The following is a 26599-nucleotide window of genomic DNA, read 5'->3' as shown; positions in this document are numbered from 1 at the left end:
GCCTCAACCATTCCTCATAAGGCTTGGTTTCCTGAACCTCTCCTCTGCACATGTCCCATCATGTCAATATCCTTCTTAAACACCAGACTTAGATATTTATTTCTTAAACGGCCATACCCTGACCTGCACACAGTACTCTCGGTGTGGTCTAACCAAGGTAGAATACAGTGGTACCTAGGGTTAAGTTATTAATTCATTCTGGAGGTCCATTCTTAACCTGAAAATGTTCTTAACCTGAGGCACCACTTTAGCTAATGGGGCCTCCTGCTGTTGCTGCGCCGCCGCTGCACGATTTCTGTTCTCATGCTGAAGCAAAGTTCTTAACCCGAGGTACTATTTCTGGGTTAGCGGAGTCTATAACCTGAAGCGTATGTAATCCGAAGTGTATGTAACCCAAGGTACCACTGTAGATCTATTTACTTCCCTTGATTGGGACACTGTTGATGGTAGCATTAGCTTTTTTTGCTGCTGCATCCCATTCATGTTCACCTTGTGGTCTACTAAGACCTGTAAATCCTTTTCACATGTACTACTGGTAAACAATGTGTTCCCCATCTTATATTTCTGCAGCTGGTTCTTCCTGCCTAAGTGAAGCACCTTACATTTGTCCCTACTGAAATTGTGTTAGTTTGCGTCCAGCTCTCAAACCTGTTAAGGTCATATTGAATCCAGATTCTGTCTTCAGTGGCATTTGCTACCCCTTCCAGTTTGGTGCCATCTGCAAATTGTATGAGCATCGCTTCATTACCTGCAATCTAAGTTGTTTATAAAGATGCTGAACAACAGGACCAGGACAGAACCCTGCAGCATCCCACTTGTCCTTTTTTTCCAGGAGGAGGAGGAACCATTAGTGAGCAATCTTTGGGTTTGGCCAGTTAACCAGCTACAAATTCACCTAAAAGTTAAGCTCATCCAGCCCACATTTTGTCACAAAACCTGTTGGAAACAACCAGGATAACTTGACTTCAGGTCTTCTATCAAGGTCCAGCTTTTATTATTGCATTGGTATTTATTTTTGCCTCTCATTGATATAATTATCTTATATACAGTGCTAATGCTCCTGCTCTCCCGTTCTGCTTTGGAGGAGGGGGAATTCTTTATGTAGACTTTATGTTCTGGTTTGCTCTCTATACAACTGAAAAACTAATAAAAATATATTTCTTCTAGTTCATCCCAGTCTAAAACAGAAAATTGTACCTATGTAATTCATTCAAACTCCAAACAGCAGACGTAAGAGGCCTTTTCAAATAGTTGCACCCAACCTGGTGCTCTCCTGATGTTTTAAGGTTACAACTTCCATCAGCCAAAGCCAGCTGCCAGCACCTGCATCCAATCCAGCAAATATGTGGCAGCAGGATTTCTGCAGTCTCAAATATCTGGAGGGCACAAGCTGTCCTAGAAACGGGTCCAACCTGCAATTTCCCAGTACTAATAAGATCATATTTTTTGATTGTCTTTTATCCATCTGCCAGGCTTAAATAAACAAGTGCTAGATAATTTGCCTGTTGTTAACATACGTCCCCACCATGTCCTCCAAAGGGTAAGAAATATAAGCAAGACTATAGAAGTATACAAGAATAACCAGATGCACAAAACAGTGTGAAGATAATGTGCATGATAGCCCAGGGGTTGGGGGCGGGGGGAGAAGAAACACACTTTCAACTCTGTTTGCATCTCAAAACATTTATTTAGAAGCTAACATTGCAGTTGACATCTGTATTTTCCCTCCACCTTGTGGTACTGTGCAAAGGTGAGAAGTAGCAGTAGCTAAACAAGCTGTTGAGATTGAATAAAGAAACTTGCTTTGAGGTACTGACAACTAGTAGGGGAACTTGGCCTTGGTAAGAAGGCAAAAATATATAAATATATCCACTCTAAATATCACAAAAACCATTTAACACTAAATTCAGGTGGGGCAACAGTCAACATCAGGTAAACTGCAAACAAGAGCCATTTTAACGCTGCTGTAAATCTTCCAGGTTACTTTATCTGACTCTGCTGCCAGTACGAATACAGAAGCGCTGCAGTGGTTGCTTTAAGGGCTGTGCACAGGAACATGTCAGGGGGGAGCTCTTATTCATCCCACGCTCTCCATCTACTGCTACACGTTGCTCAGAGCAGCCACACCAGGAAGAACTTTACCTGCAAAGCGTAAGAGACACAAACACATATAAAGATGATGCATCATGGAACATCTTTTAACACATCTATAAAGAATCTATAAAGGATGGTACATGGAAACTGACTTTGGCTGACACTTTCATGACTGCCTTATATCAGGCAGGTGTCTTTGCTGTACTTTTTTTTTGCATCTGCTAAAAACATTCTTGTTTAGACAAGCCTGTCCAGATGCTCAGAAAGTTGATGTGTATTTTAGCCTGTCTTCAGTCTATTGTTATTTTAACGTGGAAGGTTTTAAATGGAAAAAAAATATTGTTGATAATTGTTTTTATTTTTTTGTAAACAGCCTTCAGATTTTTGACTTTTTTTTTACAGTCAAGCAATATTTAAATTTTATGGCATAAAATATAGTTTATTTTTAATAATTTATTTTAGATTTTCTGTACCCCACCTTTCCTCCAGATTGGAGACTTGCAGTGTTTTGGTGGTCAAGGAATCACACACCCCTGCACCTTTGGAAGTTTTAAGCAACATCACAGGAATCTTCATAGGACCAAGGTGAAACTGCCAAGCTCCCTTGTTATTTTAGCTATCGAGAGATATTTGCTATTATGTTGCTATGAGATTATTTTCATGATGGTTGATTTTGGGACATACTTCTTTGTGGTTGTAGATCTGCGCATGATTCTTTTTGTGAAAGGGCAGCATACAAATAATAGTATTATACATGACAGGGGCCCCAATGTCGTTCTTCCCAGCCTCCGTCTCACTCTTGGGAATCCCCCCCAGGCCACACACCTACACTCCTCTGCTTCACACCCTCCTTCAGAGTTTTTGCCTGACTTTAATGTATCTTTGATAATGCAGTCTGTTTTCTTTGAAGGAGGATAGAAAGGGTGTGTGTGTGTGTGTGTGTGTGTGTGTGTGTAGAGCAACTAGCCTAAGGCACGGAAGCAAAATTTCTATGAATACAGTGGTGCCCCGCAAGACGAAAAACTCGCTAGACGAAAGGGTTTTCCGTTTTTTGAGTCGTTCCGCAAGACGAATTTCCCTATGGGCTTGCTTCGCAAGACAAAACGTCTTGCGAGTTCTTGCGAGTTTGTTTCCTTTTTCTTAAAGCCGCTAAGCCGTTAATAGCCGCTAAGCCGTTAATAGCCGCTAAGCTGCTAATAGCCGTGCTTCGCAAGACGAAAAAACCGCAAGACGAAGAGACTCGTGGAACGGATTAATTTCGTCTTGCGAGGCACCACTGTATCTCCACCCAGTTTTGCCTCAGGTGCTGCCCATGATTTTCATGTGGCCCTTGGAAGGCTGTCCAGGAGAATGCACTCTTGAGCTGAACAAAAGACCCAGAACACATATGAGTGCTTTTTTTTTAATGAAAAGGAAAAATACCCACACATTGAATTCTGCCCAGAAATTATTTGGTACCCAATAAAGGTTAACAGAGATGTTACATCTACAAAGCCTGAAACCCATCAGCAGTCTAAAGCTGCAATCCTAATCCCCACATAGTTCAACAGGATTTACTTCTGAGTAGATGTGGTTAGGATCGTGCCATAATTCTGCCAACACTTTCACCTTTCTACTAAAATAGGTTTAAAAGCTTAATTGACAGGTGCTTTCACATAGAACCAGAAACAGTTCTTTTCAGAACAGCGGAGTAATCCAGTGCCAGACTTCTCAGAGGTAAGCCTCTTTTAATTCAATTAAACATATTCCCAGATAAATATGCTTGGGGCTGCATCTTAAAACCCTAAGATTATTTTTATTTTTTTCTCTGAATTTCTGATACACATCTTGCACTGTGCAACTTAGTTAATATCATTAAGTTTGCTGCTGGGGTATTAGTCAGGATTGTGAAAAACTTTAAATGCTGATCTGTATAGAAAGCACAGTCACAGTCCTGAAGGTGGACAGATAATAAAGTATTAAAATTGCCTCAAGTGCTGAAAGCTCTCCATGAGCACCCTCTGAGTAAGCTTTTAAAGAGGCCTATTATCATTCTGGGGCAGGCTGGGGGTAAAAGAATGAGGCAGCAGTAGCCGGTCTAAAAGCCACTTAGTGAGATTTTGAGCAAGGCCTTTTGACAAACTCAGGCCACTGCTATCATTTATTGCCTTTCTATCCCCTCTGTCCTCCATGGTTCTCCTCCCTCTCCATTTTATCCTCACAACCACGCTGTGAGGTAGGTTAGACTCACTTTTATCTTATTTACAATGAATACAGACACACACAACTCCCTCTCCATGGTACATTGTGAAATTTGGCTTTCCAAATGGCCTTAAGTAAGTCTTAAGTAAGTAAGGCTTTCCAAATGGCCTTATTTACCTAAATCTCCTCCAGATATACTGCACTGCTTTTTTGTATTTGTAAAACCCATTATTTTTATTGTATTGCTTGATGTACTCCAATACAAAATTATTTTTTAACCAAATTCTGCAATCTGTGACTTTTTATCCAATTCCTTTCTCCCCAGTCTGAAGCTGCCTAACAATTCTTCTACAGTTAAGGAAAAGGAGTTTGGTGCAATTTAAAACTCTGAAGTTTAGTGCCACTTAGCAAAGCCTACATTTCCCAAAATGCCTTCCTTTGGTGTGTATACCATTGCAGGTCTCCTTTTATTGGTCTGCATTTTTTCCTTTCTCCACTACTTCCTAGGCAACAGAAACAAAGCCCTTTCAGAACATAACTTTTGGTAACAACAGCTGACGAGTCCAGTGCCGCCTCTTTCTTTTTTAGGGGGAAGGCACTAGGATTTGGAAAATGTACATATATTAAGAAACAGCTAATTACCAGAGGAAGCTCCCAAGAGTCATTCATGAAACAACAGCACCCACAAAAAACTTCCATTGACAATGCTGATTGAACACTGAGTAAATCGACACGGGACAGTAACCCAGCTCAGTGGTGAACCATCTGCTTTGCATGGAAAAGGCCCCATGTTTGATCCCCCAGTGGCATCTCCAGGTGGGGCTGGGATCTTGGGGAGCCACTGCCAGTGAGTGTAAACATTGCTAAGATGGATCAAGGGTCTGACTCAATATAAAGCAATTTCCTAAACTGTTTCTATTATAGACAGCTCTTTTAAAGAGCTGCAAATATGAGGGCAACCCTTTAGTCCTGGAATTGCGAGCCATATGAAAGAGTAGGGAATGAATTTGGTTAAGTGCATAAGCCTTTTTTTTGGCCGGGGGGAGGGGGGGCACACATAGTAAACATTAGTTTCACCCCTTTGTTTAGTCGAGGCACGTGGCCAGAAATTATGTCCTGGGTCTGGGTTTTATGGAGGCCTCAGTCCGAGCGCTTGAGAGATGTAGACCTTTTTCTGGTCACCATCATTATGCAAAACTGCAGCTGTCATGAAAATGGTCCCTATGTGGAGTCTGCTGGAACCATCACAGGCACCAGCTACTCTACTTGTCTTGCCCCACCTCCCTGCCCAAGAACCTTAAGAGGAGGAACTGCTCTTCCTGCTCTCTCTTGCTTTCAAGTCTTTCACTGGGAATAATCTGCTGCCTTTTTGTCAGGAAAATGAATGTATCAATACTTTTGAAATATTAAGATTTATTTTTATTGTATTGTACAGTGGTGCCTCGCAAGACGAAAAGAATCCGTTCCGCGATTCTTTTCTTCTAGCGGTTTTTTCGTCTTGCGAAGCAACCCCATTAGCGGCTAAGCGGATTAGCGCTATTAGCGATTTAGCGCTATTAGCGGCTTAGCGGCTAAGCTGTTAAAAGGCTATTAACATCTTAGCGGCTTTGAAAAAGGGGGGGGGGGAGCGGGGAAAAAATGGCGAGACTCGCAAGACGAAAACGTCTTGCGAAGCGCCTCCGCGACGGAAAACCCTTTCGTCTTGCGAGGCATTCGTCTTGCGGGGCACCACTGTATATGCATTCGTATTGTATTTGCATTATTTTATATTATTGTATATGTATGCATCTGTTTATTCTTGAGAGCCTTTGGGCTGAAAGGGGAGGTTGGGTGGCCATCTGTCATAGATGCTTTAGCTGAGATTCCTGCATTGAAGGGTATTGGACTAGATGACCCTTGAGGTCCCTTCCAACTTTACAATTCTAAAGAAACAAACAGTAGTATAACATGACATTGATTTTCTTTAGCCACCTGGTCTTTGAAGAGTAATCATGTGTGTGGATAGCTGTAAGAATGACCAAGGTACAAAAAAACATACAAGCAAAATTAATCCCCTGGACATCTAAGGAAGAGGGAGGAAAACACACACTACCTTCTAGGAGTTCCAAGCTGGCACCACCTCCAGTGCTAACATGACTAACTTTATCCTCGGTGTTCCATTTGGCACAGCATGTAGCAGTGTCTCCACCACCTGTTGAAGAAAACAGTCAAGGAACCTGAAAATGGTTTTGGACGCATAATTTGGAAGCTTAACTGCGAGGTCGCCTTACCCCATACACTGGCATGGTGATAGGTGCCACATAATACTTTTTGCATTTGTAAGAAACTGGTATTTTAGTGTGGCAGGACCTATACTTTGGAACTCCCTGCCTATAGACATCAGGCAGGAGCCATTGCCATACTCTTTTTGGCGCCTGCCTAAAATGCCAAGTTCACCTGTGGGACTTATGGCCAGGGCTGCTGCAATAAACAGGTGTGCAAGCCTTTGGGACGCAGAAATGCAAGAGGGCATCAGAGGGAAGGAAAGAGGGACAGAGGCCAGAGTTGCCTGCAGCACCCCTGACTATCATTCAAGGCACCCCAGGGGCACACTGGCTGAAAACCACTGCACTAAAGGGTTTACTGGGGTGTGTGCTAAGAGGCAAGGGGGTCACTGGAGATTAAAATGACTATGTGACTTTGAAAGGCTGGTATCACTGGAGCAAGTTCATCAGTTAAATAGTTTTTATTGGATTCTGAATAAATGTGCAATTAATTGTTACTATTTTGAATTTCATTGTTACTATCCTTGTTATTGGGTTGTAGAATCTGCTTTTCTGTTTAATCAGTTAGGGTAGGACAGGGGGTACTGGGGATGAGTTTGTGAAACCAAGGGGGCAAAATGTTTGGGAACCACTGGCTTAAAAGCTCGGTCCCAGAGTCTGACCATGTATAAGGCAACTTCTTACGCCCTTCTTATGAAGAGAAAATAAATAAATCAAGTATTCCAAAAGACTGAAAAACTATTCATTTGAACTAGAGAAGACAACGAATGGTGGCTCTTACCAATGATGGTGATGGTGCCTTTGGATGTAACTTCCACAACTTTATCCATCACAGCTTTAGTTCCTTTAGAAAACTTGTCCCACTCAAAGACACCAACTGGACCGTTCCATACAATCAGCTTGGCCCTGCCCACTGCTTCCACAAACAGCTTAACACTTTCAGGACCACAATCCAAACCCTAGGATCAAAAAGGGGAGGGTGGTAGCTGTTCAGCCATTGCACCAGAAAGATCAAACAAGTAGAAGAGCTCCTCAACCCACCCACCCCAACCTCTCCCCAGTCTTTAAACCAGAATTCTCCATGTGGGTTCCTTTGATGCTTTTGACTGCAACTCCCATCAACCCTATGCTATCTGGAGATGATGGGAGCTGCAATCCAAAACATCTGCAGGAAATCAAGAGTTAAACCTACCATCCATCCATCAGGTATCCCAGAGGCCACAGTGGCTTCTCCAGTGTTAGCATTCTCATCAAATTTATCTGCAGTGACGAAGTCAACAGGCAAAGTGATGCGTACACCATTCTTCTCTGCTTTAGCCATCAGGTCCTTGACTATTTTTGATCCTTCTTCATCATACAGAGAGTTGCCAATCTGGAAGCAGAAGACAATGCACTATGTAGCTATCTACAGATGTTTGTGTAGACTGCTACAAAGCAAATCAGAATCTCGAAAGCAAGGTATTTTTTATTATTAAATCCAAGTAACATCAACAGATAATATGGGTATGTTAAAGAAACTGTAACTAACAGAGGACAGAGAATTAATGCAACCTCTTAACTGCTGCCAGGATTATTATTTGTCAGAAGGGGGAGGGGAGGGGGAAAGATATCAAGAAAATCAACCCTGAGGAAATTGATAACTAAAACCTAGGACCTAGTACTATTATTATTTATTAAATTTGTATACTGACACCTGTAAATCTCAGGGCAGTTCACAACATAAAGCTACAACATGAAACCCACAAAATACTTTAAAAATATAAGAAAAAACAAAAAATCCCCCATACCATAACACATTTAAAAGAGCATTAGATGTCAATCAGCCAAAGGTCTGGGTGAAGAGGAATGTTTTTGCCTGGTGCCTGAAGTATAACTGAAGGCACATAGTAAGTAAGCATGGTTAAGCTTACATAGTGAAAACCAAAGAAGGCAGGTAACAAACAAATGTCTTCATAGAGAAATGAAGTCTTTTTATAATGTACTAGAATAATAAAGAACAGGATAATGTAAATCCTTTTGTGTTACTTGGAACCTTGTGATATTAATTTATTGTGTTAAGACTTTGGAATGAAAATCTTTTTTTCACTACAAAGTCTTAACATAATAAATTAAATAAATCCAAATTATGTTTAGTTCTAGAAATCTCTTTCTACTTCTATTTGGCATTTGTTGGTATACTTTATTATGTTAGGTAAAGGTAAAGGGACCCCTTACCATTAGGTCCAGTCCTGGCCGACTCTGGGGTTGTGGCGCCCATCTCGCTTTATTGGCCGAGGGAGCCTGCGTACAGCTTCTGGGTCATGTGGCCAGCATGACTAAGCTGCTTCTGGTAAACCAGAGCAGTGCACGGAAACGCTGTTTACCTTCCCGCTGGAGCGGTACCTATTTATCTACTTCCACTTTTGACGTGCTTTAGAACTGCTAGGTTGGCAGGAGCAGGGATTGAGCAATGGGAGCTCACCCTGTGGAGGGGATTCGAACCGCCGACCTTCTGATTGGCAATTCCTAGGCTCTGTGGTTTAACCCACAGCGCCACCCGCATCCCATAACTTTATTATGTTAAATATATACAAATAAGAAAACACCAGATAAACTACATGAAGCTGCAGGAAAAACATTTTCAGCTTGTCCTCCGAGCGTTTAAGTTACAGCCAACAGCCAGAGATTTTACCAGCAGCCTAGCCTGCCCCCAAATCCAATGTCCTGTTATACACGATTTATTTTGCTCATGAATTTGCATCCAGATCTGTTTAGCAAATTTTAAGCCATAGAATGCAGTTCAAAAACTATTGTCAATTAAGATTGCACATATGGAACAGTCTTCCCCAAGCTTGTGTTCTCTGGAAGTTTCAAACTTCAATTCCCATCAGCCTCAGCCATCACAGCCATATGATGCTGGGGCGGATGAGAGTTGCAGTCCACAACACATGGAAGACACCAGCTTGGGGAAAGGTTATAAAGAAACAGTCAAGGAAGCATAATAAGCATCTTTATCACCCAAATTATATATAGCAGACACTGCAGGTTGCATACCTTCATGTTTTTGAGCACTTTAAGGAAGGTAAAAGCCATTCCACCACCGATAATCATCTCATTGACTTGATCCAGCAGGTTTTTGATCAGCTGAATCTTATCCTGAACTTTAGCACTGATGAACAGAGAGAGGTTAGGGGAAGAAGAAAAAAATGTGAGTTGATGCACCACTTTATTAGCAGGGTTGTAGACAAGCCTACTATTGCCAAGTTTCACTTGTTATCAGTACCTAATACAGAAAAATAAATACAGAGAACAAATACATAATTATTGAACAATGAGGAAGTCACATGTATTGGTACATATGCATGATAATCTAATAATTCTCTTAAAGCAAAAAAGGGGATAAAGTTACAACTGTTAGAAGCCCACTCACCACCCCTGCCTGGGAAAAAAAATTGAGGTTTGGCTAATGATTTGAATGTGTATCTATAAACACTAGATCTACAGGAGGTATCCAACATTTATTAAGTATGTGGTATGGTTGGACTCTTGTTCCAACTTCTTCCACTGCATTGGATGTTACTAGGATTTCATCTCATTTTACAGAAGCATGAAGCAATTTAACTCAAAGCAAAACAGGAAAAGTTGCAGCAAAGTGGGAAGGAAAATACCCAGGGTTTCCAAAGCTGGCCACTCTAGTGTGCTGCTCCCCCACCCCCACCCCCCAAAAAAACACGGATTATGAACAAGGCACTGTCTTGTTTTTATTGATTGTATGTAAGCCACTCTGGGAACCTTTTTGGCTGAAAATGCTCTAAATAGTTATTTCTAAAAGATATTATGCACTACAATCATACCTTGGTTTTCGAACAGAATGTGTTCCGAAAGTCTATTTGACTTCCGAAGCATTCAGAAACCAAGGCGCGGCTTCTGACTGGCTTCCAATTGTGCAGGTGTGTCGGAAACAACAGTGGAAGCTGCATTGGATGTTTGGCTTCCAAAAAAAGTTTGAAAACCGGAACACTCGCTTCCAGGTTTCGATTGTTCAGGAGCCGAAACGCAAGAGTACCAAGCCGTTCAACAAGTACCAAGGTACAACTGTACTGGTAGCACTGGTTAATAGGAACACAGGAAATGACTAGCATGGATTCATTAATGTCAGAGTAGTCATATTCACTGGTCAATCTAGCAAAGTATACTCTCCAAGGACTGGCAGGAATTCTCCAGGATTTCAAACAGCGTTCTCTCTCAGCCCTACTTGGAGATGATAGGGACTAGGCTGGGCTTTTATTATGCAAAGCAAGTGCTCTATAAATTATTGAATTTATCACCCATCTTCTCACCAGCTGGTTTCATTTGACACCCACAATAAGGGGCTGACCATATGTAGTGTCTACAATCCTACCTCCGTTCAACTTCCAAAATGTTCGGAAGCCAAGGCGTAGCTTCTGATTGGTTTCAGATTGTGCAGACATGCTGGAAACAATAGCGGAAGCCACACTGAATGTTCGGATGGCAAAAAAACCCCAATCATTTCCTGTTTTTGATCATTCGGGAGCCAGAACGTTTGATTCCCAAGGCGTTCAGGAGCCAAGGTACAACTGTACACACTGCAGTTTTAGGTAAGAGATTAAAACAGCACACCTACTGTTTTTAACATTATGAATTGAGTTGGCACAACATGTTTAAAACTGGGGGAAGCAGGCTTGCTCCCAACCTCTGCGTTTTGGACTACAAGTCCCATCATTCCCAGTCAGCACAGGGAAGGCTGGCCTTTGGAAACGCCATTGAGAAATTTAATGGACTTCTGGTAGCAGCAGCACAGCAAATGAACAGAGATTGGTCAAGTCAAGAGCTCCAAGGCTACTGTGTTCCCTATTATTCATGGTTGCATGCTTGCCCCCACAGGGGGGCCTTTGCTCAGCATCAAAAGCTTGCTTTGTTTTTGCAGGGAAGAAAGGAACAGAAAGATTTTGCCATCAAAGCAGCTCAGGTCTTTGTACTTTATCATACACATTTGAAAGCTGTAATTGGGGCAATCAGGAAGATTCAAATCAGTGCACAATAAGAATGAAATCTTAATTGCAATGCAGTCCTTGAGATTTGCATGAGGATTATGATTTTGTATAACTACATTTGTGACAATCTGCATTCTTAAAAAAACAAACCCCTGAAAAATGCTTTTTAAAACCCCAATTTCATTTTTCTAAGCAAAGCTGGGGGGGGGGGTATTCCAGACAAAAACAGCATTTTAGGCTTAACATATAGAATTCTGGCATCTGACCACATGTTCTGAGACTGTACATCTACATCTACATCAACTATGCCTCTTGGAAGCTGTAGGAGCTGACATGTATCCAGCTACAGTTCCTCATAGTTGCATAACGACAGGCAGTGTCAATTTACACACAGCACTGCTGAATAAGGACTATGTTTGTACTTTAAACTTTGGTGGAAAGGTCAGCCACAGGCAGACACACAGACAGACATGCTGATTTGGCCCATGACACAATATGCACTGACTGTACTCTACACTTTTATGTACTCTACTATGAACTGGTTTGAAAATGCCTTATTTATAGTCACATCAGAGAAACTGACCCACCAACTTCAGGTTCTCGGAGGAGAGTGGGCCCATTTTTGTAGTTTAACAACACATTCAGGCAAATCTTATCCAAATGTGATTTCATGTGGTGTAGTTTTTGATTACAATATATGAGTTTCTGATCTGCTGTGTCTTATCTTGGAATACTGCCATATTGCCTTTTTTGCACAATTTTCTTTTAATATTTTCTCCTTATCTTATACCTAATCATGCTCAAATGTTTTTTCTTATCACACCACCCTTTGTTGGATTGTTGGGGGTACTTCAGGCTTGTTGTTACACATTTAATAAAATTTAAAAATATTATTTTTTAAAAGAATTACTGAAATAGACATAGTGTTGAAAATATGGAAAGTAAAACGATCTGCACAGTAAACCAATTAGTTACAAGTTCACATAAAGGTAGAAGCAAACAACAATATAGGCAAATATATTTTGTCCTTACCCTCCCAGGATTGCTAGGAAGGGTCGCTCTGGTTTCTCTAGAGCTCTTGCAAAATACTCCAGTTCTTTCTTCATCAGGAAACCAGCAGCTTTGTGAGGCAGATTGACACCTACCATGGAACTGTTACATTGGAGAGAAAATATACAAATCAGCCAATAAAAATGAGTTCCACTGTTGTTTTGGATGCTATATGTATGGATGCTACAAAACCCTTCAAGTCCACAACTGTGCAAATATTTAGCAACGAATAAACAACTGTGTAAAAGGCATGTTACTTCAGAAGTCCACACAAAAAAATGATTTGTTAACAAATAAAAGTGCAAACATAAAACACAAAGATACACCACAGAAGCCTTCTCCACCTGGTGAGCTCCATCACTATTGAGAATAAAGGTTCTATATAGTCTTAAATGAGCCACACATTTGCATATACTGGTGGCACTGTGTGACCTCAGAAATTAAACCATGCCTTGTATCACAAAAATAGATGAGCTCTTCCATCTAGATACTTTCAGGTTATGAAATAACAGAAGTCCAGATCTTTTTTTCTGATCTAACAGGCACATGACCTGCAGATTCTGTAAGGAACTTTTTTTTTTTTTTACATTTTCAATATGGAATACCCATTTTATGCTACTGGGTGAAATTCTGGGAAAAGGGAAGTGAAAAGATCCATCACCAGAGTTTTGCTTTGCTAGATGAAGGGTGGTTTTTAGAGGCTGCATGGCAAAACCTGAAAGTTATTTCTGCAACTTGACAAAGGATATAGATTTAAAACATTTGCATGACAGAAACACACTTCTCATACCTTGGCAAACTTAGTTTTCAAAACCGAATTAAGGAGTATCCAAGGCCTATGGCAGTCAAAATTTTCCATCCCACTGGGTGTCAATGTAATGCAGCTGCTTAGTAGAATATACAACTCAGCAGTCTGAGGAAAACTGAGCCCATATAAAGCTGTTTTCAGTGCATAAAGCAAACAATACTACATTGTTAATAAAGCAAATATCACTGTGTATTTCATACAAGATCGAAAGGATTCTGTGATAATGGTGAGAATCCAAACCTAAAGATCTGTGGAATGGTTGCTGTTACAGGTGCCACATAATTCTCTGTGTTGTAAGGTTCTGCTGTCGTAAGAAATTTACCTTTTAAGTGTGGCAAAACCTATACCCTGGTACTCCCTGCCTACTCATATCAGGCAGGTACCTTCGCTATACTCTTTCCAGCTAATCTTAAAAACATTTTTGTTTAGGTGAGCCCATCTAGTCCTGCAGAAGTTACATGTGTTTCAATCTGTTTTTAGTTTATTATTTACCTGTTTTTACTGTCTTTTATTGATAATGTTAATGCGTTTTTCTTTGTAAAGCACTTTGAGGATTCATAACACTCAAGCAGCATGTGCGTTTTGTTAAAAGCCAGTCTCTGAAACAGACAGAAGCCCAGCCATGACAAAATAAAAGGCAGGGGCTTACATACCTGTGAGCTCTGTGTGCAGTTCCGAAAGCATCATTGATGTAAACATCTCCGAGTTTAGAAAGTGATACTCTGAAAGCATCAACCTTTGCTTGATCAGCCTTGATCTGGGAAGAGAAAGAGAATTAAAAACTCACCAGTTTTAGTTACTTTATCAATGGGCATTAGAAGCTAACAGTTGATTTCCTGGTATAAGATGTATTTTAAATGCCTCTGAGCACACATGTAAACTCTCATCTTGACAGCAGTATTTAAAAAATGGAAAGTGAATGCAGTACATACGAAAAGTACAAAAAAATAAGGAAGACAGGTGGGTTTTAAGCTTCATTAAAATGCCATCATCATTAAGCACTTCTGTACAGGTTGTTTCATTTATTTTATGTAGCAAACTTTATACAGGTTGACTGCAATGAAACCTCAAAACAGTTCACTAGGAGAATGGGCCACATTCCTGTGCTGTTTCTGAACTATGTACAGCAGAACAGCTCGTCATATTGCTTCCACCACAAGGTGGTTCTCATTCAATGCAAAGATCAGAGCTCTTCTCTTTTCTAGGCTACTGAAAGCCATTCTGGAAGGAGTGCAGATTCTACTCTAATAAATGTTCATTATAAAAAAATTAAGAGAGGATGTGACTCCCCTTCTGCCTCTTGAAAGAGCAAAACAGTTTATTAATGAATCAGAATGAATGCAAACAGTATATTTGCAACTTAAACATCATCATCATCATCATCATCATCATCATCATCATCATCATCAACAACAACAATGCAATCACATTTTGAACTAGTCAAAGGCAAATAGACTCTGCCTGCTAACTCTCCCATTAAAAACAGGGCAAAGCTCTTAAATTCTTATGTGACTCAGTATCTCAAGGACCACCTCTCTCCATATGAACCGATTTGGACCTTGCAATGATAATCTGAAGCCCTTTTTAGGTGCCCCCTCCAGAGGAGGTTCAGAGGGTGGCAACATGAGAACAGGCCTTTTCAGTGGTGGCTCTGTGCTTGTGGGATGCTCTCCCTGAGACGTGTCTGGCACCATAACATAGAAGGTAAAGGGACCCGTGACTTGGGTCTCAAGTGGCTGGTAAAGGTAAAGGGAACCCTGACCGTTAGGTCCAGTCGTGACTGACTCTGGGGCCGCGGTGCTCATCTTGCTTTATTGGCCGAGGGAGCCCGCGTACAGCTTCCGGGTCATGTGGCCAGCATGACTAAGCCGCTTCTGGCCAACCAGAGCAGCGCACGGAAACGCCGTTTACCTTCCCGCCGGAGCGGTACCTATTTATCTACTTGCACTTTGACGTGCTTTCGAAATGCTAGCTTCACACATAAAAAGTTTTTCTTTTCTGGCTTTTAATTATGTATGGCCTCCTTCAGAGAGTGGGATGTTTTAATCTTGCCTTTTAAAAATAGGATTGTCTTCTAGATTTTTCTTGGTTTTTTCTTTTATGCCAGTCTCAATGTAGGTGCTATGCTTTTGAGTTATCTTGTTAAGCAACCGATTAGTTAAATAAATAAATAAATAAATAAATAAGCAAGCAAGCAAGCAAGCAAGCTCTCTTCAGCCTTCTTGGCCAACAACACACTGAGAAGCAGTGTGGTGTAGTGGTTAGACTAGGAACTGGGATACCTGGGTTCACATCCCTACTAGGCCTAGCCTACCTCACAACATTGTTACAGGGATTAAATGAGCTCCCTGGAGAAAAAGGTGGGATATAAATGAAACAAACAAACAAACAAACAAACAAACAAACAAACAAACAAACAAATATCTAGTACGGCTTTGGTTGAGTTGTGCAGTTCAACCTGCCAAAGCCTCTGCTCATATGGCAGTGGAGGTAGGGATCTTAAAAATAATCCTGTTTCAAGACTCGGAAGCAGCAGGAAACACTGCCAACTAACAGTTGCATATAGGCAGTACAGATCTGTAGCTTTCCTCTAACCTTGAGGAGGCAAAAAAATCTATTATTATTATTGGTTTAAACTAATACAATCAATTGCTGCTTCATCTCCTCAGCTGATCAGCTTTATGTACTTAGTTTAACTGCCTCTACTACAGCCAGTGGCAGCTAGCAGAATAGGAAGTATGTGCAATCCATTCTCCTTTAGCTCCTGATTAAGTCACCAGCACAGCACATAGGCGCAACGCATCTTAAGTGTTTGCTGCAGCATTTCTAAGGCATCTGCCGTTTATTCAGCTCAGGCTTGTTGAGGCAGCCACCTTTCCTGTTGCTTCTCCAAGGTAACATACTAAAGCAGGCAAACAATGAGAAACAAGCCATACTTAAAGTGCACAACAAGAGCAAATACTTAGCTTTTCTGTAATTTAAGATGGACATCCTCTCAAAAGATGAACTGCACCCAAATGGGCAATTTCAAATATTCTACATTCACTGAGGATTGTTCCCTCCTGACAAGCAGTTCTGTAACTGATTTTATGCTGTTCACAATCTTTTTTCTTAATACTGGCAGTATAGAAAATTACAACAAAAAGGGAGGCCAGGGTCTTAAGAAAAAAATGGGACCATGGGAGCAAGTGTTAAAAGTGTAAATGCAAGGTAACCTGACAGTTACTTTCGACTGGAGATGAGGACGAAAGGATTGTGCCAAGAGACTGAAGCTGGAATCTCTAAATTCAAGCTCTTCATCTTGAGAAGTTAATTTGCATGGGCTTTTATAGCACAGTGTGGTGTTCTGTATCAACCTAAAAAAGGACACTGTACTATATATCACTGTGGCTGCATCGAAAGGGAGCCAAGACTCAAGTCTTAATAGGGTCAGAGGTGCTAAGAAAAGAAACCAAATGGTCATGGCGACCTTCATTAAAATGTCAAGAGGTATGGATACCCAAGCGGCTGCCCAAGCAGAGTGTGGCATCTGGATTCAAAGGTTTTGCCAGTCCCAGTTAACGGGGTTCAAACAGCCCATGAACAAATCACAGCATTAACTGAGCAGAGAAGGGAAACATGCTTCTCACATGCTCTTGCTGAAGATATTTCCTGCAAAAACATACCCTTAAACCTGTGTTTCCCAAACCATTTCAGACCGCCAACCCTATGGTTCCAGTAACTCCCCACCCTAACCTATAAAAAGCAGTACTCAAAATAGTGGTTTGCACAACCCACTAAGGAAGAGAATCACCCAGTAACATTCAAAACGGTAACAATTAATTGCACATGTATTCAAAATCCAATTAAAATTATTTAGTGTAGTTAATTCAAATTGATGATCTTGATCCAGTGATACTAGTTTTTTCAAAGTCTGATAGTCATTTACCATTTACACCTCCAGCAGTCCACTGCCTATTAGCACCCCCACCCTAAGTACCATCCACTTTGGGTAAAAAGTAAATGGGCCCCTGACCATTAGGTCCAGTCGTGACAGACTCTGGGGTTGCGGCGCTCATCTCGCTTTATTGGCCGAGGGAGACGGCGTACAGCTTCTGGGTCATGTGGCCAGCATGACTAAGCCGCTTCTGGTGAACCAGAGCAGCGCACGGAAACGCCGTTTACCTTCCCGCTGGAGCGGTACCTATTTATCTACTTGCACTTTCACGTGCTTTTGAACTGCTAGGTTGGCAGGAGCAGGGACTGAGCAACTCTAACGCCATCTGAGAGCATGAACTATTAGTAACTTTGTGGAAACATCTACATGAGAGTGGCACAATTTAAGCACCCAGAAGTGATGCAGTAGAGAAAGCAGAACACAAGACAAGATGTCTCACCTTGTTCCCTGAAGCGTCCTTTCCCTTCCCTTCCTCTTCTACATGGAATCGGAGGTTTTCCAGAAGAATGACTGAGCCAGTTGCAGGATTAGCGCAAGCAGCTTCCACCTCTGCACCCACGCACTCATTCAGGAACATGACATCCCTGGAGACAATTCCCAGATAAATGTATAGCCTCAGTTTACCAATTATAAGAACGCTTCACAACAAATTATCATTCAAAGCACCTCTCTTTAGTCAGTCTGTAATGTTATCGTGCCATACCTGCTTAGCAAAGCTTTGAGCTCTGCTGCTACTGGTTTCAAGGAGTATTTGTCGGGCATAGGAACCCCATCAGGCCGACCCAGGTGACTCATCAGCACCACAGACTTGGCTCCATTGTCCAGGCAATGCTTGATGCTTGGGACAGCTGCCTTGATTCTGCAACGAAAATAGAAGAACAGAAGGTTCCCACAGCAGTACCTGCAGCATCTAAGCTACATCAACAGATCATGGTTTTAAAGTAGAGATTATGCACATCAGCTACAGAATCAAGGGTTATTAGAATCAGGAAGTAATAGATCCCATTAACCTCTTCATTCCTACCTCACCAAGGTAGAAATATTCTCCCTCATCAGCTGCTATACCACACTAACTGTTCCCTACAATACAAACTGCCTTGGTCACTATCACTTTACCATGTGTGGGACTGTAACAAATGTTTCACTAGTCCTGTTAAAGATGGATCAGTTTGATACCTTTAAAATCTTTGCAGCCATTAGCTTGCTTGGTGCACAGACTATCAGTCTGGTGCAATAACTACTCAAAATGCAGAAAGGCTGAATATACCAGTCGAAATAATATATAGCCCCTTTTGGCTGGTTGTGTTAAAAAGAAAAGGCTGTGATATCCACAGCAATGCCTAGTTAGCTACTCTGGAATGAATGTTCTGCAGTGGATAAGTGTTTTTTATCCTCATTCTCAATAAAATAATTTCTAATCCAGTTTTAAAATATCAATCCAGAGAAAAGGAGGCACACCCAACAGTTACAGAGGTCAGTAGGGCTTCTTGCTACTGGAACCACAGCCTGCAAGAGGGGACCTGCTTCAAGGCAGACAGGTCACAGAGCTCCTAAGTACAGATCCTGCCTCAAGTTTTTCTCCCCGTTTGGCCCTGTCTTGCCCCTTTCTTTCCTCCTGGCCAGCAGAAGGCAAAACAACACACCAGCAGTGGTCAAATTCAAAAAGGAGTGTGGAGAGGCCTCTCCTCCTAAAGTACAATGCAAGTGTGAGCTGCTGGGAGACCAATGGTCTCGAACATACCTCTCCTTCTCAAGCCCCCTCAAGCCTAGCATAGCATTAGCAGGAAACATGAAGCTGGTATGATGAGTTGCCTTTAATCAGAGGCTATCTTGCTATCAACTTTGACTAGCAGTAGATTCAAATAGAAAGCTGCCTTATACAAAGCCAGGCAATTGGTACATCTAATTCAGTATTGTCTACACTAACTAGCAGCAACTCTCTAGGATTGTAGGAAGGGAGTCTCTCCCAACCCCACATGGAGATACCGTTGAGGTAATAACCTGGGAACTTCTGCTTGCAACACTGATGCTCTACCACAGAGCTATGGCCCTAAATCTAGCTTGGAAGGACAGAATGAGCCCAAGACATGTTTCACATTATCAGTACCTCAGTATCTTACCTGGAAATGCCAGGGCATCAGTCCTGAAACCTCAAATGAGTAAAGTACTTTTTTCTTTTTCTTTCACTGAGTCACAGTCTAGTAGAATCACTAAGCAAGGAATGACTAAGCATAGGCCCTACTTGGAATTTGCAGGGGACTCTTACCTTTGGTTGTTGGTTATTTTGTTGTCCTTCATTGGAACATTGAAGTCAACCCTAAAAAAAAAAGGGGGGGGGACAGAAATGTTTCAATGCAAGTAGTTGTTCACACAAACACTATTAATTACTGGACGCTGTTGTTAATGTCCCAAAACAGGCAAGATACTCAAAAAGGAGCTGCAGCAAAAGTTGCACTTGGGTGGGGTGAGTGCAGAGGGAGAGCTGTCACAGTATTACTGCCCTTCCCCTGCTGTGTTGGTTGGTACAGCACTCAAAGGCTCTCAGATCCATGCAACTTCTCTTCTCTATACCAGGGATATAAATTTCAAAACCAGGGGCCACTGGTGGAACAAAGAGACCATGTGAAGTGAAAAGCCTAACTGTGCTGAATCACTTTGGGTAAACCTGTTGCAAAAAAGGAGAAGGCTTGCAAAAGGGTTTTGCAAGAGCTGTCCTGTTTCAGAGGCTGCTTGAGTGAATTAATCCACTTGTGCCAGCATGGCATAATCATCAGTGTGTCTGACTAGGACCTAGGAGACCAGGGCTCAAGTCTCCACTTCGCCATGAAATACACTATGTGAGCTTGGGCCAGTCCCTCACTCTCAGTCTAATTCACATTGCGGGATTGTTGTGGGGATAAAATGAGGGGGAGAACCATGTACACAACAAAGAGCTCATTGGAAAGAAAGGAAATTTTGCAAATGAGTAAATCATGCTGAGACAGCTTCAACACTCATGAACAAGGCTATATAAGCCAGCTATATTTCCTGCTGGAGGCTTCTGCCACTGTTCAACCCCTATGCAGGCAAAAGTTTAGAAATTCATTACTATGTGAATTAGAACACCAGAATGTTGTTGGGCCCCAAGTTCCATCAACTCTAGTCAGCATGGCCAATGATGATGAAGGCTGCAGTCCAACAATACCTGTGGGTATGTCACAGGTTGGCCACACCTGGCCTAAAATAAAAGTGACCAGTTATGAATATCTAAGTTATCAAGTATTAACAGAGATGCCCTTGACTAGAAAGCAAAGGTTGAATTCAAAGAGAAAGGCAGAGAATAGGAGAAAAATGTTCTAATACCCATTCCATAACCAGGAAGAGTAGGGGTTTGAGAGGCACAAAAGCCACCTAGACACAATATGAGTTTTACAGGCAAGGTAAACACAGAGTGCAATCATCTTCAATATCTGTTATAATCCCTTATTTTCCTTCACAAACTGCTTTAGCTATACTGTTGTAAAATAATAATAATCCAGAAAGGAGGCTGTGACTAAAGCAATGGGCTTTTACATAGAAAATCTAGGATCAAGTCACTTCTCAAGTTTGTATGATTGCCTTGGGTCAACCACTGTTTCTCTCTCCAACCTAAATACTCTGGGATGTTGCAATTACCATTTAATTATTTATTTAGTTAACTACTGCCCCACTTTTGTGTAAACTACTATTTTAAGTGCTGTATACAATCTCCCTGATCACAGATGCTTGGCAATTCTAGCAAAATGTTATAAAATAAAACTTTTATTAAAAAAGATAATTCTAACAAAACTTTAGGGCTCCCATCACCTGGGATGTCAAAAACAAGCACATAACATTTAGCAGGCATTTGTCTCAAGCATTTAGCAACCATGTACAAGGTTTGGATTTTATAAGAGGCCTGCTTGATTCAGCCAGCACACTGTACAAAAACGTAGATTCAATAGCAAACGGTGCTTCCAGAAACACTCATCTCACATGCCTACGCAGGGAGATTACTCAGCAAAGGCCCGCATGATGTAGCCTGCCCAACAGACAGAAGAGCAGGAAGAGCCTCAGAAGCCATTTCTACAAAGCATGCTGTGCCCCAAAGCTGAAGGAGACAGGAAGTCATGTTGCATAATACAGCAACTGGCAGAACAGAACACATTACAGTACGATTAACAGGACTAGATTTTGTTTTAAGCAATGTTAAGTTTTTTAGAATAACATTCCCCAAGTTTCAAAGGCACGAAAGAAACGCAGGAGCAAATCATTTCTTTTCTAGATTTCTCCATAAATAACATGCTTTGGTATATAACATTCTGCTATCATTAAGTTAGATGGTAAATGTGGAGGACAGGTGGGAGAATTGGACTGCTGGCCACAGCATATAGAGGGTAAGCTTTTATTATGTATTTTGTGTTTTTATTTTGTATTTATATGCTGTGGACTGCCCTGAGATCTTTGGATGAAGGGTGGCATACAAATTGAATAAATAAAATAATAAATAGCTCCATGCTTTTGATGCTCTAGTCATCCATCTATAAATCAGACAGCAATTTAGAGCACAACACTGAACCAATAGAGACAATAAATTTCATGCACAAACTAGGGTTATCACCTCACAGCCAAAATGAAATTCTTTTATCTTTGAAGATCTGGTACCTCAGTTAATGAGGAGGCACAAGCAGAACAGGGGTAAGCAGCTAACTAAAGAGATGATAAAAGCCAGTGTTTCTTTGCCTGAACTTTGCACCTATGTAGTTGTATCCATTGGCCTGCATAAACACAAACAGGCCATTGAACATCTCTACACAGGGTATCAAGTGGGAGGCCCTGCTCACCAATCTCCTTAGTTTGTGTGCAGCACAAGTGTCTTCACAGTGAATAAAGGTGGAGTCAGTGACCAGACTGCAAGCTGGCAATTATTACCACAATGGAAGATGCTTGGAAAAACAGGGTATGAATGAAAGAATGCCCATGACATTAAGGTCACTTGGTAATGCAAGTCTTTGGGTTAGATGTATAAAAAATGTAGAAAAGTGAAAGTGTTCCACTGAAAGTTTCACAAAGGTTTAAGAGAGAAACTGCCAATATATTCAAGGAAGAAACTGAAATATGAGTAACAAAATGAAATGCCTTTGCTTAACCTCAATGACCTTGGAAAAAAAAATACTGGAGACTTTTATAATACACATATACAAGGTTTGGAGACAATAAAAAACTCACACACATGCGGTATGAGCAGCAAACTATTTCATAACAAATTTTTCATGGCAGTTTAAAGTCTTTTTCTGAGGCTTACAACTCAATACCTGAAATTAAAGTACTTCCCCCAGCTCAAAATTCTGGTTTGACTGACTTCTGCTTTTAAAAAGGTAGTACTACAAAGTTTAGATGCAACTGATTTTCCCTCTTCTAATTTTGATTACGCTCCGTAGGCATACAATTCCTTAGCTTGGATTTTAGACTCCAGCCCCCACCTATGATCTCTTGCCAGGCTTGGAATAGTTTGGCATTTACAACCTTCCCTGTCAATCAAATGCTGGACTAAATGAAAAGCCCTCTTTAATATTAGTTGAAATAAATAGATTAATTAAAGCACATTTCTGAAATTATAATATACTATGCATGAAAATATAGTTCTATGCAAAAGACCAAAGGGATGCTGAAATGAAAATTAAGATCTTGCTTTGTCCTTGGTTTAATTGACTATAGGGAGCTCAGTATTACTTCTGGATAACGGAACCACCTACAACTCCTTTCCTGTGCCTGATAGGAATCACTGCAATTCTCAGAGTCTTATTGCTGAGGGCGGGATTGAAATTAGTGACACAAGCCACAGAAGCCAACAAGCTATGAATAAAATATGCACCTGCAAGCGAAAAAAGGTTTACTATGTGCATCCTGTATTAGCAACATGTATAGTGATTTGTACAGTGATTATTAAGCACTGTTAGTATAAGTTAATACTTTACTTTTAGAAGTCCTACAAAACATAATCACAGTCCAGTTCTCCCGGATTTGGAATCAAACAGTGGAATCTTGTCCCCACTGTGTTCAATTATTTATAATTAACTATGTTCAGAATACACAGCATAAGATGTGTAACATCTCAATTAAAACAGAAACTAGAGTTTTTATGGTTTTCTGTTCCTGTGGCTTTATGGTTAGCACCTAAAGGACAGCGCTTTACTACTTTTCTATACTGTAATGGGTTTGTGCTAATCATTCCACAATACTACTCCTTCCCACGTGGGTAACTATGGGCCTTAAGGCTATTTTTGACCCCAAAGTAGATATATGCCATTGCAAATGGGGGGAATTGATATGCCATGTAAATATTCTGTGCTGGCTGAAAAGTTCAGCAGCAGATGCAAGTCACTGTGTTCTAGTGTTTGAAGTGTTGCACTAGGTAGGGCCTCTGGCAGGCCAGAGTTGAACTCCCTGCTCAGCCATAAAGATCACTGGGTGACCTTGAGCCAGTCGCTGCCTCTCGGCCTAACCTACCTCGCAGGGTTGTTGGGGGGATAAAATGAGATTAGAGAAAACTACCTAGATCTCTTCGGAGGGGCCTTGGGAAGGCGGGATATAAATAAAACTGTTTGTTTCTCCCCCTAACATTATCTGTTTCGCCAGTACTTAACTGAAAGCCTCAGTAAACGTTAATATAAATATAAACTCAACCCATAACGGTTTATGTTCCTTTACGTTCTAATTCTTACATCACTTGCTTTGCCACCACTTAACACATTGCACATATATAAATGCGAACAGTTAAGCCAACCTCCCCCCCCCCCCGCCAAACCCTCTTGAAGATGCATTGCTTTTCCTCCCCCTCCCACCAGCCCAGCACCCCAGGCTACCCAGTTTTGCACCCAGCCCTGCGGTGCAGGCCTACGACGAAAAAGAAGCAGCGAAAGCAGCTCACCGCATGACCACGCGCTTGCCCTTCACGTCCACTTTGTCCAGGGTGAGCTTGTTGGAGAGAGACATTTTCGCAGCAGGAGCAAACAAACTGCAACCTCTTCCTCGTTCACCGGCAGCAAGAGAAAGAGGCGGAGGGAGGACGAGCTAGCGCTGTGGCGACCGGAGCGTGTCGACTGGAGCCCCGCCTGCCACCGGCTTCGGGATTGGCCGGGCAGCGTCACCCGCGCCGAGGATTGGCTCAGAGGGTCGCGTCAATCTCGGAGTGGGTGGGGGAACCGGGGCACCGGCTGGCGGCGCAGTGGTCACGTCTCGCACGCAGCAATGGCTCAGAAAGGGCGGGAAGCCCCTGAGGGGAGAAGAGCGGTTGGGTATCTGGTCCTCCTCGTCGCCTGAGGGGACTGGCCGCCCTCGCGGGTTACCCAAAGTGTCCCGCCCGCCACGTTATACAAGCACAAACATACACAGGTGTATATAATTGAAAGGTTCAGAGAAGAGTGACAGAGGGGAAACGACGGAGAAAGTGTTTCTTCCCTCTCCACTCACACTGGATCTCTGGGACACTCAAGAAAACTGAATGTGGGGAGAAAAAGAAGCAGCTAAACTCCCTCAGGAGGCAGTGATGGCCACCAACGTGGATGGCTTTAGAAGAGGGTTGGGGAAATTCACGGGGGATAAATAAGTTGGCGGCGGCGGTTGGTTACGACGGAGGCAAGCAATGCTTCGGAATGCCAATTGCTGGAAGCTGCAGGAGTTTGTTCTTGTGCTCGAAGTCCTGCTTGCGGGTTTCCTACAGGCATCCCGTTAGGCAATGGGAGAGGAGTGTACTGTGCTAGATGGGCTACTGGCCGGGTCCTTAATACCCCTCCTCGGAGGGATGCGAGTGGGTTTGGGTCTTGGAGCCCCGCACCGAGGTTTGCCACCTTCGTTCCTGCAAAAAGCGGGGCGGTTGGGGGACGGTTTTTGGTGCTGAAGTGACTTCAAAGCGACCCATGACGATTTATTGCAGCCTAAAAGGAGGTCCTCTCTGAATTGTGTCACGCGCGCACGCGCACACACACACATACGCATGAATTTGTAAATCTGTCTGCCCTTGGCTACCCAGAGCTTAAATGCATGACCTTTCACACACCTTTTCAAACACATGCATTTGGAGAGGACCCCTAATTTGGCGCGGGGAGTGGGGGGGGGAGAGAAAGGCCTGAAATACAAGGCAAAACTGTATTAATACAGGATGCAGCATTTAAATACAGTGGTAGCCTCTGGTTGCAAACAGGATCCATTCCAGAGGCCCATTCACAACATGAAAAGCCCGCAACCTGAGCGCCATATCTGCGCAGGTGCACAGCATGATTTGGCGCTTCTGCGCATGCACAAAGCGTGATTTGGCGCTTTTGCGCATGCGTGAGCAGTGAAACCCGGAAGTAACCCTTTCTGGTACTTATGGGTCGCCGCGGGACACAGCCTGAAAAAACGTATCATGAAGCAAACGTAACATGAGGTATGACTGTATGGGACAAGCCTGTATTGTACAGGACAGATGGCAACCCTACACACCCCAAGAAGAGCCAAGGTGACCCAGAGAGGGGGCAGCTGTGAAACAGGCCCCCCATCAGCAGATAGGTTGACAGTAAGGCAAGGCAGGGCCTGGTGGGGTAAATGGTAGTCACTAACATTCAGTCAATCAATCAATCAATCAATCAAAACCTATATACTAGGGCTCATCGCAGATGACCTGATGTTCACAACACCACACCCCATAATGAATGGGGGAGGGGAATGCTGAAAATAACTTTTCCTAAGAAACCAGAAGCTTTTCTTTTAGGTATTATGGGACCAGAGATCCCGAAGGACCAGATGAAACTATTTATGCATGTGACCACTGCTTCACCGGCTCTCTTAGCCCAGAAATGGAAAGATGGTACAACTCTGACCAAAGAAGAATGGCAGGCAAAACTGTTGAACTATTCAGAGATGGCATAAGAAGAATCAGAAAACAAGAAGAGGAGGTCTTTAATAAAGATTGTTTTTAATTTTATAATTAGAAAGTTTATAATTTATTGGAAAAACTATAGTAAACAGATACATACCGTACATTGGTAGGATTGACAGAAAACCTGTAGTAAAAATCTGAACAGGATTGAAAAGGATTTATAAGAATAGAATTATGAAAGAGATGCAGAGGGGGAAAACATTATATTAAGATCCACAAGGGTGGGGGAGGGAAGTCAAAGGGGATTATATATTTATGTTTTTAACTCATTTATGTAAAATAGAAAATGAAAAAAATAAAATTTATTAAAATAGCAAACACCAGACCCCATAAACACAGCGACCACCCTAACTA

At 42.0% G+C, this 26599-nt stretch overlaps 1 protein-coding gene across 1 annotated transcript; it reads right to left on the bottom strand.

The window, feature by feature from the left end:
- Positions 1-1667: 1667 nt before the first annotated feature.
- Positions 1668-24423, bottom strand: PGK1 (phosphoglycerate kinase 1). Its single transcript, XM_028714837.2, has 11 exons — positions 24257-24423; positions 19595-19645; positions 18032-18187; positions 17768-17912; positions 14045-14148; positions 12566-12685; positions 9573-9687; positions 7732-7911; positions 7321-7498; positions 6368-6466; positions 1668-2142 (listed from the first exon to the last, which is right to left on the bottom strand). Exons 1-11 carry the CDS (start codon positions 24319-24321, stop codon positions 2102-2104), a joined length of 1254 nt encoding a protein of 417 aa, XP_028570670.2. The 5' UTR covers positions 24322-24423; the 3' UTR covers positions 1668-2101.
- Between the last annotated feature and the right edge of the window lie 2176 nt (positions 24424-26599).

Source organism: Podarcis muralis, chromosome Z, assembly GCF_964188315.1.
Source record: "Podarcis muralis chromosome Z, rPodMur119.hap1.1, whole genome shotgun sequence".
In the NCBI taxonomy this organism is placed as follows: domain Eukaryota; kingdom Metazoa; phylum Chordata; class Lepidosauria; order Squamata; family Lacertidae; genus Podarcis; species Podarcis muralis.
Note: the sequence above shows the minus strand (reverse complement) of the source record. Positions and strands in the feature narration are given on the sequence as shown.

Coding starts and splice junctions, on each gene's coding strand:
- PGK1 (XM_028714837.2), bottom strand. CDS start 24,321: ATGTCTCTCTCCAACAAGCTCACCCTGGACAAAGTGGACGTGAAGGGC. Junction 17,913..18,031: donor CTCAAAGCTTTGCTAAGCAG/GTATGGCACGAT, acceptor AATTGTCTCCAG/GGATGTCATGTTCCTGAATG. Junction 14,149..17,767: donor AGGACGCTTCAGGGAACAAG/GTGAGACATCTT, acceptor TTCTCTTCCCAG/ATCAAGGCTGATCAAGCAAA.